This window comes from Talpa occidentalis, unplaced genomic scaffold (genome assembly GCF_014898055.3).
Source record: "Talpa occidentalis isolate TD23 unplaced genomic scaffold, MPIMG_talOcc4v2.1 talOcc4.4, whole genome shotgun sequence".
Taxonomy (NCBI): Eukaryota; Metazoa; Chordata; class Mammalia; order Eulipotyphla; family Talpidae; genus Talpa; species Talpa occidentalis.
The window spans coordinates 143,317,567-143,335,143 of NW_023604295.1; the positions used below are offsets into that span (position 1 = coordinate 143,317,567).

Consider the following 17,577-nt stretch of genomic DNA (forward strand, 5'->3'; position numbering starts at 1 on the left):
TGAGTTTTTAGAAGAAAATTATAAAGATTTGAAGATTACATTTTATATTTAGATGCCTGACGAACGACAGTATAGGAATTGTTGGGTAATTATCCCCCGAAGTATGTACCATCGTGTTTGTAGGGTTTGCACATTCTAAGCTGAGGACTTCGCTTTGCAACTTGTAAAAGTTACTCCCCCCCCCCTTTTTTTTCTCCTTCAAAAGTATTCTCAGGATCTTCATCCAGTACTAAATATGATCCGGATATTTTGAAAGCTGAGATCTCCACTACACGATTAAGGGTAAGGCTTTCTGGTTGTGGTTCCGCATTGAACATACACCCAGAATCTGAAGGGTTGGGAGGGGCTGTGAGATCACTGCCATCTCTGTGCAGACTTCGAGCCTCCCCACTTGCCCCTGACAGAAGGTCTTTCTGCTGTCTGGCGGCGTTCGGCGCGGGGGTTGTCCTCGTCTTGAGACCGTGTGCCCTGTTCCTGGGCTGTCTTACTACTCACAACGAGTGAGCCGATGTTTGAGTCCCAGGAACTCACTTTCCTTCCTCCTGCTGCAGTGTGTCCTCCTAGTTGCTCTTTCGTCAAACAACCTGGTACTTGGAGAGGCCCACAATCCTTGTCCTCAAGTTGTTTCTTCTCTAGGTCAAACTCACAGTTCCACACACTTCCTCATGGGTTGTTTCCCCATCTACACCCTAAACCTTTTTAACGAAGCTATGACTAAGGCCAAAACTTTTTATCCTTGATTTCTGGAGTGTTAAAGACTATTCACCATGTCAGTAAATCCATGCAGCCAAACCTAGGTGACGAACTGGACAGGCCTTCGCTACAGCAGTCCCCATAGGCCCCTCATCGCCACTCTCCTTCCTCCGGGAGGCAACACTAACCTCATCAGCACCGTAGGTTAACTGTCCGCTCGCTTAGAACTTTGTCAGACTGGAATGCTGCCATTTGTGTTATATGATGGCTTCCTTTGCTCGGAAGCACTTCGAGATTAACCCACATTTGCTCCTACTGCTGTAAAGCATTTCACTTTGGTCCACATACCAGAACTTCTTTATCTCCTCTGTTGATCTGCATTCAGCAGCATGTATTTTCTTCTAGCTGCTGATAACGAAAAATTATACTCTCACATATATGTCTATTACCCGTGTCTTTTGGTGCACATATGTGTACATTTTTTGTTGATTATGCAACCAGGAGTAGAATTGCTGTGTCAAAAAAGATACATGGCTTCAGCTCCAGTGAATGCTGACAAATAGTTTCAGGCCTTCTCATTTTCAAATATGCGCCGTTTAAGCCCAGAATTCCTTTGAGCACATGGCTTTTGTCTACATTCCACAAGTTCTGAATTTTGTATTTTCATTATTAATCAGTTCAAGATATTTTCCAACTTCTTTATGATTTCTTGTGAGTGTATTGCTTAATTTTAAACTAGCAGGGACTTTCTTTTCTTGCTGATTTCAGCTTTATCTCACTGCGTGTATTCTCAGTTCTAAAACTTCTATCTGATTTTTTTCTTTTTTCTTGTTACTTGCCCAAATTCTGAACATTGATAGCTTTTGGAACACAATCACTTGAGTTACTTTTAAATTTCATGTTCTGTTTAATTATCTAGATTTCCTAAAAGTTGAATTCTTCTGTTGGGTCTATTTTTTTCCTCTTGATTTGTGATAAATATTTGACTTCTTATAACTGCTTACTTTTTAGTAAGAGGCATATATTATATATGAAAAAGATACTGTGGGGTGTGGGGTGATTTCACCCTTTAGAGAGTATTGTGGTTTTGCTCCTTGCGGGCAGTTGGGCCAGGGCAAGTAATTTTAATTTAATCGAGGTTTGAGTTATCTGGAACCTGCCCTTTGTTCCTTTGTGACGTGTAGGTCTATTACCAGCTTACCCTTTCTTTTAGGGCAAAGCTCTTCAAAATCCCAGTTGAACTCCTGGGATATTTTATCAGGGCCCCTTCTGCTTAATTGTGTCTGAACTCCAGAGCTCTCCCCCGTGCCTTCAGTAGTATGGGGCTGCCTTTGTTCACTGCACTGAATTATTTAAATGACAGTTTGGGATAATATGTCATTTCATCTGTAAATACTTCACTAAGTATTTTGAAAAGCTAAGGACTTTAAAAATACATACGTAACATTATACACCACCATTCCCTCCAGCAAGCAGTCAGGAAAGTGGCCTGTTTGGAAAAGCCGTGCTGCGTAAAGGAAGCCTTTCAGCCTTTGACTTGATTGCCATCGGTGGCTCACACAGGTTTGCAGCTGGAGTTCGCACCTACCTGGATGGTCTGGGGAATCCGAGCTGAACAGTTAGAGGGACCTATGCCCAGTTTGGGCAGATGGCTGTGCCCCCGGGCGCCTGCAGGTCACAGCCCCCGTGCGGAACACGCCTGCCCTGCACCTCCTCTCCATAAAGCGCCAAGCACCCGAGCGCCTACCTCCAAACTCCAGTCCACACAGAGACTCATCATTGAGGTCTCACCACTAATAGGAACTGACAGGACCAAACAGACGGTAGACTCGGATCTTCAAATGCTTCCGGTTTTGTTGATTTTAGATACAGAATAAAATATATGGGTATTGAATATGTCTCAAGAAATAAAGGAGGAATTGAAAATTTGAGTAAGGAACATATGATGCCAGTGGCCAAGGGTATATGAAAAAGAACGAAGTGGGGTTTCTATCAGTTTATCTCCTGATCGTTAAAATTCCAAGCTGCCAGAAGAAAGGTTACTCGTGGCATTCCAGCAGCTAGAGACAGCTGGTTAGTCCACACCAGCGGTGGCAATAAAGTGACAGCGTGATGCTTTCAGTGTCCTAAGAGAAAATAGCCAACAACCAGGATTTTATACACAGCAAACCATCTCTCACACACTTGGATGAAATAAAGATGTTTTAAGACAAAATTAGAGAGTGACACGTGGCACCACAGTCCTCCACCACTGGAAATTCTTTAAAAAGGAAAAAAGGAAAACCAAAGGAAGAGTCTAATATAAGAGGGTAAAATGACACCCAAATGCATCAGTATTAGAATTATATAATACTGGATTAAGCGCTCTGGTTAAAAAGACAGAGATTAACAGAAAGGGATTTGGAGAGACAAGCCTTCCTGGCTGATGGTGACGAGACACCTAAAACAAGGGTATGAAAGAGTCAGAATTAAAAAGCTGAAAACAGGGCCTCCCTGGTGGCGCAGCGGTTGAGCGCCCCGCTGTGAAGCTGTCCGCAGCTGCTTCAGCACCGGTTCAATTCCCCGCTGGCCAGGGAGAACCCCACATGGCGCGCAGACCTCTCCTGCCTCGCCTGCTGCTCCCCTCAGCAGTGTCTTCGGTCCGTCTGCCTGTTCTGCTCCCCGCTCTGGCTCTGGTGAATTCTCTCACCCTCCCGCGCTTCTTACCTGCACCCCAGTTCTTGTATAAATAAATAAATCTTTAATAAATAAATAAAAAGATGGAAACAAAAAACAATACCAAAGTCCAATCAGAATAAAGCTAGTATTGTTATCCTCCCTATCCGGAGTTTGGCTTTCCATGGTTTCAGTTACCCATGGTTAAGCACAGTCTGAAAAGAAGATATTTGGGCGGGGTGTGGGGTGGTGGTGTTATGGAACTTTTATTACAAAAAATTAATATTTTTATTAATATTCTTACTATGGGGGCCTCCCCTGGTGGCGCAGCGGTTGAGCGCTGGGTTGCGAAGCTGCCCGCGGCCTCGGCAGCGCCAGTTCGATCCCCGGCTGCTCCCCGACCACCGGAGGATGATCCCACATGGTGCGCAGACCTCTCCTGCCGCCCGCTGCTCCCCTCAGCAGTGTCCTTCGGTCCTTCTGCCTGCTCTGCTCCCCGCTCTGGCTCTGGTGAATTCTCTCGCCCTCCTGCGCTTCTGACTGTACCCAGTGCTTGTATAAATAAATAAATCTTTAAAAAAAATATTCTTACTATGAAATATTGTTGGAGTTGTTCTATGTTATGATTATTGATTCTTACTCTGCCTAATTTATTTTTTTTAAAGAGTTGTTTATTTATACAAGAACTGGGGTCAGAGGTGCGGGAGGGTGAGAGAATTCACCAGAGACAGAGTGGGGAGCAGAACAGGTAGATGGACTGGAAACACTGCTGAGGGGAGCAGTGGGCAAAACAGGAGAGGTTTGCCACACCATGTGGGTAGCTCCCTGGCTGGCCGGGTATCAAACCCGTGCTGCAGAGGCTGTAGACAGCTTCACAGTGCTGCGCTCAACCTGCTGCGCCACTGGGGAGGCCCTGCTAATTTTTTGGATACTCCTCTCTTCCTGAGTCTGGGCTGGATTGAGTGATTATTTCTGATGAGCAGAGTCAGAAGAGAGAAAAATGGCAAATGATAGCGAAGAACCCTGTCAGATATCACTGCAACCAAGTAATGAAGGCTAATGTCACCAGTGCTAGTCATGCTGGTGGCACGTGTCCAGATGTCATGCGGCAGGAGGGACACATGGGCTCGTAGGCGGCCTGCCCAGGGCCTGTGACCTCGTCTAACTGTGCGGAACAGCATCAGGCAGACACAGGACACGCTTTACAGGGCGTCTGACTTACTCAAAACTCACAGGTCACGGAAGACAAGGGAAGACTGAGGAAGTGTCATGGATTGGAGGAGTCAAGAGGCGTGACCATAAATGCGGCACGGCACCCTGTGCTGGGGCTGGAATAGGACACGCACAGTGGAAAGACTCGGGGAGCCCTGTCCTGCCCATGGTCAGTGGTGCTCGCGGCATCGGGAGAGAAGCAGAGACAAACTTAAAGCCTTAAGTGGATCTGTTGGAAATCGTAGTCTTCAGATGGTGAGCAATGAATTCCTCCTCAGAGCAGCAGGGTGAGTCCCAGACAGGAGAAGGAGCAATGCAGTCAGGGGAGGCATTGCTGGCGAGTACACAGGACTCTGATGGGGTCAACAGAAGAAAAATTTGTTTCTTAAAATAATAAAATTGACAGATGTCTGTAAAGATTGACTCAGCAAATGACAAGGAAGATAAAATTGATGCTTAAGAAATAAGAGAACAGGACCTCCCTGGTGGCACAGCGGGTTGAGCACAGCGCTATGAAGCTGTCCGCAGCTTCTGTAGTGCCGGTTCGATCCCTGCCGGCCGTGGAGATACCCACATGGCGCAGCAGACCTCTCCTGCCGTGAGGGTCCCGCATGGCATGCAGACCTTTCCTGCCGCACCCGCTGCTCCCCTCTGCAGTGTACTTCGTTAGTCTGCCTGCTCTGCTCCCCGCTCTGGCTCTGGTGAATCCTCTCACCCTCCCACGCTTCTGACTGTACCCAGTGCTTGTATAAATAAATAAATAAATAAATAAATAAATAAATCTTAAAAAAAAAAAAAAGACAATTACTTAGTAAATAAAAGTAAAGTCTCTGCTCTCCCTGTGAAGACCCGTCAGCTCGTGACTCACCCAGCCGGGGCCTGTTTTTCTCACCTGTCAAATTTTACTATTGCTGTCTCCGTGGACTATATCTGCCAACAGGAAAAACTGTTTCTTTTTGATCAGTTCGACAACAAATATTTATTGATCACTACTGTGTGCCTGGTACTGTTCTAGAAGCTCGGGGTGCAACTGGTGTGAATGCGCGTACATTCCCACGGGAACAGGCAGTCAAATCTCACAGGGAATTTCAGCTCTTGAAAAAGTTTATCAGCGTATTGTCCGGGTGGGGCGGAGGGACAGGCCCTGTTTGCAGAGGTAAGGTGGGCCAGTGGCTGCAGCTCTGGGGAAAAGCCTCCCAGCCAGCGGGAACAGCACGTGCAGAAGCCCCGAGGCAGCTCCTGCCTGGACCCTGGGGAGGCTGAGGGCGGCCACAGGGCCTGGGGCTCGGCAAAGGAAAGCTGCAAACCGCCTGGCAGAGCCAGAGACGCCTCGGTTTGAGGTGCTGGCGAGGAGGAGCGCCATCACAGCCTTCCTTGCGTGTGGACTCTAGAGAAAGCGAAGGTCAGGCAAAGCCAAATGAGAATAACAAACCCTGTACGTCTGGCTGTGGAGTCGAGGCCACAGGTGGGGAGACGGAGGGAGAAGACAGGAAGGGGTACGGGGCCGGGGGCGCCCTGGTGGTGGGTGTGGGGTCCGGGGCTTCTGGTCACACAGTGTCCCTGCAAAAAAGTAATCTAGATAAATACATTAAAATTTCTGACCCTCCCTTTCTGGCTTTTTGTCACAAAATAGAGCTGGTTGTGTCCTGCTCGAAGGAATTTTGCGAGATGGAGGAAGAGGGCATGTGTTCACCACCCTGCGTGGCGCTGGCGGTCGGGCACGACTGATGTAGCTGCCGGGGGGCGTACGTCAAGGAGAAGTGGGTGGAGGGACAGTGGAGCTGACGGCCGTGTTTGTGTGTTTAATTCCTCACTAACGGATTATGTTTTAAAGCAGTGCTGCTAATTATTTACAAACATTCATATTTACATTGATTTTTCACAAAAGGTTAAAAAGCTGAAGAGGGAACTCTCGCAGATGAAGCAAGAGCTGCTCTACAAAGAACAAGGCTTTGAAACGCTGCAACAGTAAGTACCAAAACACCGACACCGGCCGGTAGCGTGGCTCAGGGCCCCTCACGCCAGCGGAAGCGGAGGCCCCGGCTTCCCTCAGCGATTTCTCCCCGAAGCGTGAAGTCAAAAGCTCAGAGCTCTCACCAAAAGCCGAGAAAGCAATCAGCCCACAAAACCAAAACTTGGGGAAATCTATACACTCTGAAAGGGCTGAAGCTGTTACCAGTCGTTGGAGAGCCAAAGAAACCCGAATGAGAAACTCCACTGCGGCTCCCTGCCTTGAGGGGCTGAGGAGAGGGCCGGGGTATGGGCCCCCACCTGGCTCATCGGCCCCGGGCCTGGGCCAGGCCTCCCTCCCACTCTCTGCGGCCCCACGCGCGCCCTGAGTCCCACCGCAGAGCTCAGGGGCCAGGCAGGAGTCAGCAGAGGGGCTGACCACGTCCTCACGTCCAGCCTCTCTGTGCCACAGCCTGGGCCTGGCCCTCGAGGTGGAAGCGTAGATGACATGGGGTGGCAGGAATCCCTGCCCCGCTAGGAATCCCTGCCCAGCTCCCCGTCCCTGGAAGCCACAGTTCTCCCTGCTGACGGACCCCAGACCCAGGGAGACTCCCTGCTACTTGCCACCCCCACCCCTGGGCGTCTGCTCCAGGGAGGAAGCCTGTGGGTCTCAGCACTGCCTGACCAGAGGCTGCTAGGGCAGGACTTGGCTGCTCCCTCCCAGGGCACAGGCTGGGGCAGTGCAGGGAGCCTCCCGGGGGGCTCGTGCTCTTCCTGTTATAGAGCAACCCCGATATTAAACGGGTTCCTGGCTGTGGGTCCTCACCCGCGCGCTTTAAAGGGACTTATGAATACTCTACTACAGACACACGCAAAAAGGTTAATAAAAAGCTTATTTACAAGAGGAAAGGAAATAAGGAAAATGTACAACTCAGGGAGAAAATAGGGAAATAAAGTCTTTAATGCGTCCTACCCGATCCGACGACCTGGAAACCCAAAGTCACTCTCAGGGCTGGCCGGACGCTGCGAGCTGGTGGAGAGCCAAAATGGGGTCCCCCGAAGTCCATGTGTCTGCCTTTTATATCCACCTGGCTGCTTAACCCCACTCTCAGGTCCCAGCCACCTTCCCTTGGGTGGTGATGGGATTTGGAGTTCCCAGTGTCTTTGGCTTTGACCTGGGGTGGGGGTGGAGTCCACAAAGCCTATATGGAATTTGCTTTGGGACAGCCTTTTCCCCCTAACATTCCCACCCCCTACATAGCTCTTCCCGCCCCTCCACATAGCCGCAGAGCCTGTGTGTTTGCTGACTAGACACTCACAGGCCGTTGCTCTGGGTGTCAGGGTGATGAGTTGTGTGGGGGACACCACGGGTCCACGCCAGTCCGCAGTCAGTGGCCGTGGCCTGCTGTCCTCTCAGTCGCCCAGCCTCGTGGTCCTCAGGCCTCACGGCCTCTTAGGGTAACCTGAGGGGCTCTTAAAAACTTGCCTTTTCTGGTCCCCCAGGTGGGTCGTGGGAGACCCCAGGTGCTTCTCGGGTCTGACTTTGTTCCAAGACTCCCCCGGTGGCAGAGCTCCCCCAGGCCTGAGCGGGCCCAGAGTGACGGGAGTGTGATGTTCAGTCACAGTGAGGGGGGCTTTGGGGTGGGAGCGGAGGGGAAACAGGGCTTTGAGGAGTGCCAGAGTCTTCGCCATTCGTTAGACGTCCTTAAGGCACGTGCAATTATAGCTCCTGCCGCCACCTGAGGATTAGGCCCTGGCCGTGCTTGCTGTTTTTGTTATATTGATGTAACAATGCCGTATTGTTTTAAAGCAGTTTGCTTGCTAGCAAGTTTTATAGGAATCTAAGGCATGTTTAGGAATCTGTCAATAACATTCCACAGGAAAACAATAGACATTTGTTGTAGAAATCCGGGCCTCCTCCCGCAGCCGTTCTCATCCCTCGGGGGCAGGGCAGGAAGGTGGCAGAGCCGACAGGGAGCCCTGGCCGCCCGGCGGAGCCGCAGACAGCACAGAGCCGCTTCCCTGCCAGGCTTGGCGGCTGAGCTGCTCCAACTTTGAAGCACAGTTGAACCCGGAGACCACACTTTCCAGGGAACCCCATCCCTGATACCAGACAGGGGCTTTCATGGCGAGTTGGAACAGAAAATGTATTTCAGGGCAAGATTTAAATAGAATCCCACCAAGGCCTTTGCGGCCTTTCACTTATTCACAGCACAATGGACTATTTTTGTGGAGTCCGGCATTATAACGTAGTTTAACTCCGGCTTCAGTTTTGCCGGGCCCGGACTGGGTGCTGGGTGAGGGAGCGCCCCCTTCTCTCTCCGTTATTCTCTTCAATCCCGGTCCCGAGCCTGACTTTGGCCTCACTGGCAGAATAGCGGGCACGTGGCCGCTCCCCTCTGCCGCCCCTGGCTCAGCGCTGGAAGGTGGGAGATAAGGAAGCGCCAGCCAGACAGACAGACAGACACTGCACACGGCCCGTGCACGCTAGCTCTGGGCGCTCATGTTTTCCAGGAAAAAACCTGCAAATGTAACCTCTTTCCTTTCAAAAGAGACCAAGATACGGGGAACAAATTAATTACAGAGTACACACCAACCAAAACCATTTAAAAAATTTCAGGGGACAGTATGAAAGAGCGCATCCCAACTGAAGAACAAAAAGCATAGTACTTTGTTTTAAAGATCAGTGAATAATGCTGTATTTTACTTTATGTTCAGGTAGGGTGGAGGAGAGAGTGGAGGCGGGAGATGGTAGTGGAGGAGGACAGGAGAAGCATGGAGTAGAGGAAAGCCGGAGGACAGGAGCAAAGACCATGCGCTGCCGGCTTGCTCGTGTCACCCGTGACGTTGGGCTGAGTGGTAGAGAGTTAAGACTTTCCATCGCTTCATTTGGGTTTTTTTGCAGAAATTGTGGAGTTTCTTAAATTTTTTAATCGATTTTGTTCTTTTGCCCTGCCTTGGTAGTCGTGGGCAGTGCTGCTGTGAACACAGGTGTACGTGAGTCTGTCCCAATGAGAAGTTATTTTGTTGTTGTTGTTTTTTGGGGTGACAATACCTAGCAGAAGTATTGCTGGATCGTACAGGGTGGATCCATTTTTATTTTCATAGGACCTGTCCATGCTGGTCTCCATAGAGGCTGCGCCCACCTGCACCCCCACCTGCAGTGGACAAAGGGCCCTTTATTGCCACATCCTCGCCAACGTGCGTTGTTTCCATCCTTTGTGATATGGACCATGCTCACAGGGGTGAGGTGGCATCTCACGTGGCTAAGCGATGGCCCCCATTTTTCCAGATCCGGGGCTATCTGAATGGCTTCTTTAGAAAAATATGTATTTAGGTCTTTTGCCCATTTTTTTGGCTGGGTTGTCTGTTTTCGTGTTGTTGGATTGTCTTAGTACTTTGTAGCTTGGGAACCAGCCCCTCGTCAGATGTGTGACATGCAGGTATTTCCTCCCATTCTATAGTTTGCCTTTTTGTCTTTGTGATGATTTCTTCAAGATACAAAATGGACGTAATCCTGATGTTGACTCCCGTTTTGTTTCCCCGCCATTGGAAGGGTGTCCCCACTTGCATCTCCGTGCGGGGCGTCCCGAGTGCGCCCCCCTGTGTTTTCTTTCAAGTAATTTGTGGTTTGGGTTCTTATCTCTAGCTCTTGAATCAATTTTGGATTTTTGTGTATGGAGTTAAGTGGAGCCACTTGGGACCTTTCGTGGCTCCGTACAGATTTTATAATTATTCGATTTCCTTGAAAAAGTCTTTGGGATTTTGATAGGTATTACATTGAATCTGTAAGTAGCTTTAGGGAATCTGGCCATGTTCACGATGTTTGTTCTTCAGGTCTCTCATGCAGGGTATTTCCCCCCAGTGATTCTATCAGTTTCTTCGTTTCTTTGTGTGCCTCGAAAGTTCTAGATTTTTGGTTGTGATTACCAAGGAATGATGCGTGACTCACTATGTCTAAAAAAGCCCTCGATGAGCTGGAGTCAGCCCTCTGGCGCTTACCTCTGCGGGTCATGCCCGTTTCTCCCTCCCATTTAGTATTTTGTTGTTGACTCTCCGTATTCTCGCTCAAGCGTCTGATTTTATATTCCTGTTGTCATTTTACTCGGGGTTTTGTGTTTTGGTTTATTTTCTTGTAGAAACAGTTCTTGAAGGCCAGGTGTGGTGGTGATAAACTCTACTACCATCAGGGGGAAACTTTCGCCTTCCTATTTTGAATGATAATTTTGTAGGATAGGGTCTCCTTGGCTGGAAGTTCTTTTCTTCCAGGACAGCGAGCACCTTCTTGCTGGAGACGGGGACGGAATCTCAGGGAAGCCTGATTTGGAATCCACTGTAAATTGTCTTTATCCTAAGCTTCCTGTAAATTTTTTTTTTTGTCTTTGATTTTTGATAACTTGACAGTGACGTGTCTTGGTGCAGGTCATTTTATATTTAGAAACGTGGGTGTTCTCTCTGCTTCTTGGACATCATGTTTAATTCATTCTTTAGGTTTGGGAAATCGGAATGCCCATTGTCTTGATGTTTCCTCTTCTAAAGTGAGTCTGCTGTTTCTCCGAGTGTCTCTCTTTTCCTAATTGAGTGGTTTGTTACATTTGAGTCTTTTATTTCTGAAATTATTTCTTCTACCAGTTTAATGCTATTTAAAGCACTTTCTAGATATGTCCTTGTTTCAGAGTCTCCCTTTGTGTTCTTTTAATGCCGCCAGTGGTTCTGGTGAGGAACTCGCTCCACTCTTCCAGCTCCTTTCTACAATCTTGCACGTGCCTCTCTGCCTTTGACTAACCTTCCAGCAGCTCATTTTTTTTTTAAATAATAAATTTTATTGTTATATTCCCCATACAATTGCAGCCCCCCCATTCTGACCCCAATCCCTCCCCTCCCGCCCCGCCCCCCTAAAAGTGTCTCTAGTTCATAGTTTTTTGTTGATTTTGATTTTCACTTTCTTAAAGTTATTCATTTTCCTGGTCCCTTATTTAAGTTTTCTAGATTCCTGCTATGAGTGAGACCATCCGGTATTTTTCTTTTTCTTTTTGGCTTATTTCGCTGAGCATGAGCCCTTCCAGCGCCATCCATGTTGCTGCAAATGGCATGTGTTTATCTTTTTTGAATGCTGAGTAATATTCCATGGTGTATATGGACCACATCTTCTTGATCCAGTCATCTATTTTTGGGCATTTGGGTTGTTTCCAAAGCTTAGCTATTGTAAACAGTGCTCCAGCAGCTCATTTAGCATTTTTAATATTTGTTCTTTCAACTTCTTCGTCTGATCGGTCCTCGACTTCTGTATCCTGTGTGCATGTCCCACATCTTCTCTTATCCTTTGCTTTTCCACCTTGTGTTCAGATGTCCCTTGCTTCCTGCGCGTGTGTGCTAAGGGTAGATGCTATTTTTGTGGTTGAGGAGCTCCAGGCTTTTTTCTGTTTGTTTCTCTTGCTAGTTCACCTTGGCATGAGGTGGGGGCAGGAACGGTTTCTGGGGCTTAAATACTTGATCTCAGTTCTGTTGGGGAGTGAGGTCGGTGACCTCTGCCTCCCCGACCCCTCTGCTCCCTTCTCCTGTGGATGGAGCTCTCTGGAGTTCCATCACCTGGCGACGGGGTCCTCTCTGGTCCACAGAGCTCACACTCGGGACTCACTGGGCCTGGCAAGCAGGAGGTATGTGTGTGCGTTGTCTGCCTGTGCAGCAGAAAGGGCGCCAGAGTAGCCGCCAGCTCAGTAGCCCCCACTCTGAGGGCCCAGGGCTGCCAGCTCCGGAGCCCCGGCTGCTGCTTTCCAAGGGGCTGGTGACTTGTGTCTCTCCAGGGCGTCTCTCTGCTGTGAGCTGATGCAGCCCCGCCTGGCTCTGCGGGGCCTGTGCTCACTTACTTCTGTGTGGGGGGAGAGCCTCCTGGCCGCAGGACCTGATGTTCCTGACATCCCAGGCGGGGTGACTGACTCCTTTTCTGAACAGCCCTCCAGGGAAGTCTGCAGTGCCCGCCCCGGGGCCTGGGCCCGCCTGCTCAGTCCACCGACTGCACCCTCTGCTCTCCCTGCCACTCTCTCCTTCACGTCCTCCCGAACTTCCCTGCAACAAGCCAGAGCCTAGTGCCAAGTCCTCCGTGGGAAAGTCCTGGGCCTGGCAGGGAGCTTTCAAGTCTCCTTTTGAGCAAATACTGTCTTTATAGATGTTTTTAGGGGGAAAGGTGATGCCAGCCTCTCTGTTCTGCCACCATGTGGGTCGAACCCGGTCATTTAGTTTGAAATTAGCAGCCATAAACTAGTCTGTTTTTAATTCTGTTTTTATGGTAGTTATTCTCTCTTGTTTAATGTATTGAATTCATTTTTTTATTGAGGTAACACTGTCTTCCCAGCTGTGTATGATTCACAGGAAGAGGATCACACCCTTTGCCGGGCGTGTCACCACCACCCCCCCCAGGACCCGGGGCCCATCCAGCTCCGGCCTGTCCCTCCCCCCCCCCCCCCCCCGCCCCCTCTGGCAGCTGCAATTCCAGAGTCAGATTTCTGGGGTTTGTTACTGGCTTGGTTTTACCTGGTCCTGTGCTTTGTGTCTCTGTGTTCCACATATGTGAGGAACCATCTGGTATTTGTCTCTCCCCGGATTTCATTTAGCATCACCCCCTCCGGTTCCATCCGTGTTGTCACCAGCGACAGGAGTTTTTCTTTTTTAGTAGTCCTGCTTTTATTCTTAAATGTTCAAGTTTATATCTGAAAACAGCTCATGATACTCTTTCATTTTGAAATGCTAAGTTTATTTCTGAATTAAAGATTTCTTTTTCAATGAAATTCTGAAGGCTTTACTGAAATAGGAAGAAATTCCTTGGGCCTTAGAAATTCATGTTGACACAGCTTGAGATACGGCATTGCTCGCTAGTGCACGAAACCTCAGAATTTTTTTGATAAAATAAACCCTTTGTCTCAACTAAGTTGTTAGATATATTTCATTGGCACTTCGGGGTGCCAAAAATTTCATGGATAAATCCCTTCCCAAATAAATGGAATTAACTGATCATCAAAGTACTTTCCAGCATTCTTATCAAATATTCTAAATATGACAGTCATGCGAGCGCCATGCCTGATCCCGTTGTTTCGAGGACAGTCTTCGTTGGTTCGGAATTCATGCACTATAGGGGCTAAATTTGCATAAACTTCTGACTCAGTTTCTTCATTTGGCGAAGAACAACCAGCAGGCTTCCGGGGCCCTTTGCACACTGAGTCCACCGGGTGTTTAGTTCAGTGATTTGGTTGGTTTTGCTTTTATTCAAATGACATTATCATGAAATTTATTTTCTTAAGGTTCTTTAAGGCTTTTACTGCTTATTCAGCAGCATAAAATATTTACGGCAGTCGTACTTGAGGAAATACATTGCCGACTGAGCTGCATTTATCTAAGTAAACTGTGTTAGGAAAAGCGAGTTAAGGCGGCACTGTTTTGTTTTTTCGGATTCAACCCTTCACATTGAGATAAATATAAATTATGAAATGTTTTTCGCCAAATGAGCCCAGAGCCAGTTTTCTGCCGTATGATAGGTGCTGTTTCTCTGGGTGAGAATCTGGGGGGCAGCCAGGCAGAGCCCCCACCCCACAAGCAAAAGCTTGTCCCGGCAGCGCAGGTGACTAGGAGACCAGGGAGTGGCAGCAGAGAAGGCACTAGGCCATTTTTAAGAGAGCACCTGGCGGTCTGATGGGCCTCCGCCCCTCTCCCCCCAACACAAAGGCCTGGGTGGCACCAAGTCCCCTGCCAGGAGGTACCCTGGGAGCTGTGAGGGTGGCTGGAAGGTGGGCCTGCAGGACAGGACACTGCAGGGGCAGGATACTCGCCCTCCGCCGTAGCTGACAGGTGAGCTCATCTGTCCCTCCACCTGAGCGCGTTCAGCAAGGCAAGCAATTTTAGCTCCACTCACAACCCTCTTAAAACCAGAATCAATACTTCCCAGGTACTAGGAGGAGGTAATCAGCCAGCCACCGAGCCCCATGCTGCGGCTGCTCCTGGCAGAAATGAGAAGCACTGCGCCCCTGGGGTCCCCTGCTGGGTGTTGCTGCACAGCGTGTGGCCGAGGCTGCAGGCGCAAGTCCTGAGGTTGTCCAGGTCATTGGACTTTCGGTCCTCCTGCGAAATCACCCCTGTGACCTGCGCCCATCAGGGTGGAGAGCAAGGGCAGCATCCGAGGCCACTGGGGATCGGCCAGAAGTGGTTTCCCTCGGACAGACTGAGGACAAAGGACTGAGCCCGTGAATGATGAGAAATGAGACAGGAGTGTGTGGGGGCCGGGAGGGGGGTCCAGCCGAGCCGGCAGCAGGGAAAGGAGAGGCGGTGGCGTGGGCGTGAGCGCGGGTTTCTGGAGCGTGAGAGTCCAGTGGGAAGACCACCCGCGGCTGAGACAGCCTAGAGACCAGCTCCTACTCGTTTGTACGCTGGCGTTCTCTGACTTCTTTTTTTTCCTTTTTTAACAGGATTGATAAAAAAATGTCTGGAGGCCAGAGCGGCTACGAACTCAGTGAAGCCAAGGCCATTCTAACCGAACTGAAATCTATCAGGAAGGCCATTAGCTCAGGAGAGAAAGAAAAACAAGACCTGATGCAGGTTCGTTGTGGAGCATAAGTCAAATCACTGTCTTCCGAGCAGGAGTTCTCCCTGCGAGCCGGGGTCCCTTCATCACGCGCCACCCCCTCGTACAGAATTTCATCTGCGGGAGATTGTTATGGGCGCTGAGGCCACCTGCTGCCTCAGAGAAGACCAGACTGTTTCCCGGGTTCTGATGGGCTTATTTGAAGCCAGGCTTTACGTGGCCCTTGAGATGGTGGGTGGTGGATCCCAGAGCCCATAGGAGCTCAGCCTCTTGTGTGCACCCGGGAGCTCACTGCACGTGGGACCCAGGTGAGCAGGCTGAAGCAGTGGTCCCCAGCCCAGGGCACACACAGGGTCTGTCAGTTGTCACCCGTTAGGGATGTGAGGAGCTTAAGAAGGCTTTCCCGAGCCCAGGTGACTCCAGGGGCTCACTGGGGGCTGGAGGGTGGAGGGGGGTAATGTTGGCCCACCTGGGGTCTCTATGGTCCCCTTAGGAAGGCTGTTCACACCTGTACAAGTCTCAGCTTTTGGGTCTTAGCTTCAAGGGACCCCAGGTCATTTGAATATCCATCCTGAGCAGAGGAGAGTCAAGGTTTTTTTTTTTAAGCATGTATCTCTTCCCCCGCCTCCATCCCATAATTATCACAAGCACTGGGAATTCTCTGTGTTTCAGAGAGGTGGAGTTCTCTACTTAGCTCAGTAAGGGCTCAGTCTGTGTTTGGGAAAACAGCACAGCCGCGGCCGATGTTTGCATTCTCAGTAGAACCTCTGTGTCTAAACGCCATATTCCACTCCTCCATGTCAGCTTCAAACTGCTGTTTTCATATTGTAAATAGGCAAATGTTCTTGAACCCAGATAATTTTACATTTGGGAAATTTCGAAATGACTTGCAAGAGATCAAATAGAAAAGACAGCAGTAATAATAGCACATGCTGGTGAGTAATGACTTGGCGCCTGCCTTGGGTGGAAATAGTTCCTTTAATTCTCACAGCCACCCTGAAGATATGTGCAATTATTATCCTCAACTCACAGACTAGAAAACTGCAGTGCAGAGAAGATAACTAACTTATGTAAAGTCACACAACTGATTAACGGCAGGACCGGGGTTCAGACCCAGGCAAAGACTTGCTCCAGAATATGTACACATAACACGTGCAAAACTTCACTTGCATGTATTTTTTCTTCTACAGTGATCTATTCATTGGATCATTAAACTGTAATAGATTCTTTGAAAAAAAAAATAGTTAATGGGACTGGAAACAAATACACTTTGGAACCGTATAACTTAGCAATTTTAGATCACCTCTGAGTCTTCCTGTAAACTTTGGATTTACACACAAGCCAGATTCAATTAAAGACTAGAGTCTCCCCAGTTCCTGCAGCAGAGAAAGCAGCGAATGGGCCAGAAACCCAGGCGAGCTGAAAGAGACTTCTAACCCTCCTGACCGTGACCCACAGAAAGGGATAAATATTTCACTTTCAGACCTGCTGACACACAGTTGGAGCGGCTGAAAGTTCCGCAGTTTCGGGGTTCTATTCTTTGTCCCCACTTCCTAATCACTGACATCAGTTTGGGTGAAGTCATCTCTCAGGTTCTGTCCAGATGTGAAAGGCCGTAACCGCCATTCTTTTAAGTAGGGCCTTTCCGTGCTGCGGCCTGTGTGAGGCAGCATCCTAGGCAGGGCATGTTTCCACAGTTTCCACTATGGAAAGGGAGTAGTTCAGGAAACTTCTTTTCATGAAATTTTAAAAAGAAAAAATACATGTGTTCAATATAGAGAGACCATTATTCATGAGTGAACCGTTCCCCGGCCCCCTTGGGAAAGGTAAGATAACCTGTGTAGTGTCTCATACCTGCTTCCAAAGCACCTGTGTGTCTATGCAAAAGTGCATTCTACTCTTATTTTTCAATAATTTAAAGTGACACATACCTACTAAAATAAAGTGAAAATTGTTTTTTCCACTAAGATTCGCTTTTGCCATTAATTGTGCGTGGTGGGGAAGCTTTGCCCTCCTAGACGTTAAGATTTACGAAGGACTTTGTGTTTCCCGAACAGAGTCTTGCTAAGCTGCAGGAGCGGTTTCATCTGGATCAGGGTCTTGGACCAGCGGAACCGGACTTGAGATCCAGCCCAGTGAGCTCTCACTTGGCCCTCTCTAGACAGACCCTTGATGCAGGGTCACAGACAAGCATTTCCGGAGATGTGAGTGACACACATGGGAGGGCGGGCCCCGGCACTGCCCCCACAGGGACCTGATCAGAGCAGGACAGGTGGTCTGGATGCCACTGTGCACTTTCAGGATATTATGCTCAGAAGATTCGTTTAGAAAATCGTAGCCACCTTCTCTGGTTGCCAAGCACATCGGGATTTTGTTCAGATGTTCTCCTACTGGATGTATTTAGAGACACAGGAAAGTTTTCAGTTTTTCCTATGAAGTTTAGAGCCTTGGGAACTTAGTTCCTTTCAAATAAACATTAAACATGAAATAAACATGTT

The 17,577-nt window shown here is 48.9% G+C and overlaps 1 protein-coding gene across 1 annotated transcript in view; it reads left to right on the top strand.

Moving 5' to 3' along the window:
- WWC2 (WW and C2 domain containing 2) overlaps nt 1-17,577 on the top strand; it is a 140,688-nt gene that overhangs the window by 79,650 nt on the left and 43,461 nt on the right. Inside the window, exons 4-7 of the mRNA XM_037526480.1 lie at nt 206-282; nt 6,449-6,528; nt 14,964-15,093; nt 17,137-17,283. Coding sequence (XP_037382377.1) covers nt 206-282; nt 6,449-6,528; nt 14,964-15,093; nt 17,137-17,283 — 434 coding nt within the window. The remainder of the gene's footprint in view (nt 1-205; nt 283-6,448; nt 6,529-14,963; nt 15,094-17,136; nt 17,284-17,577) is intronic.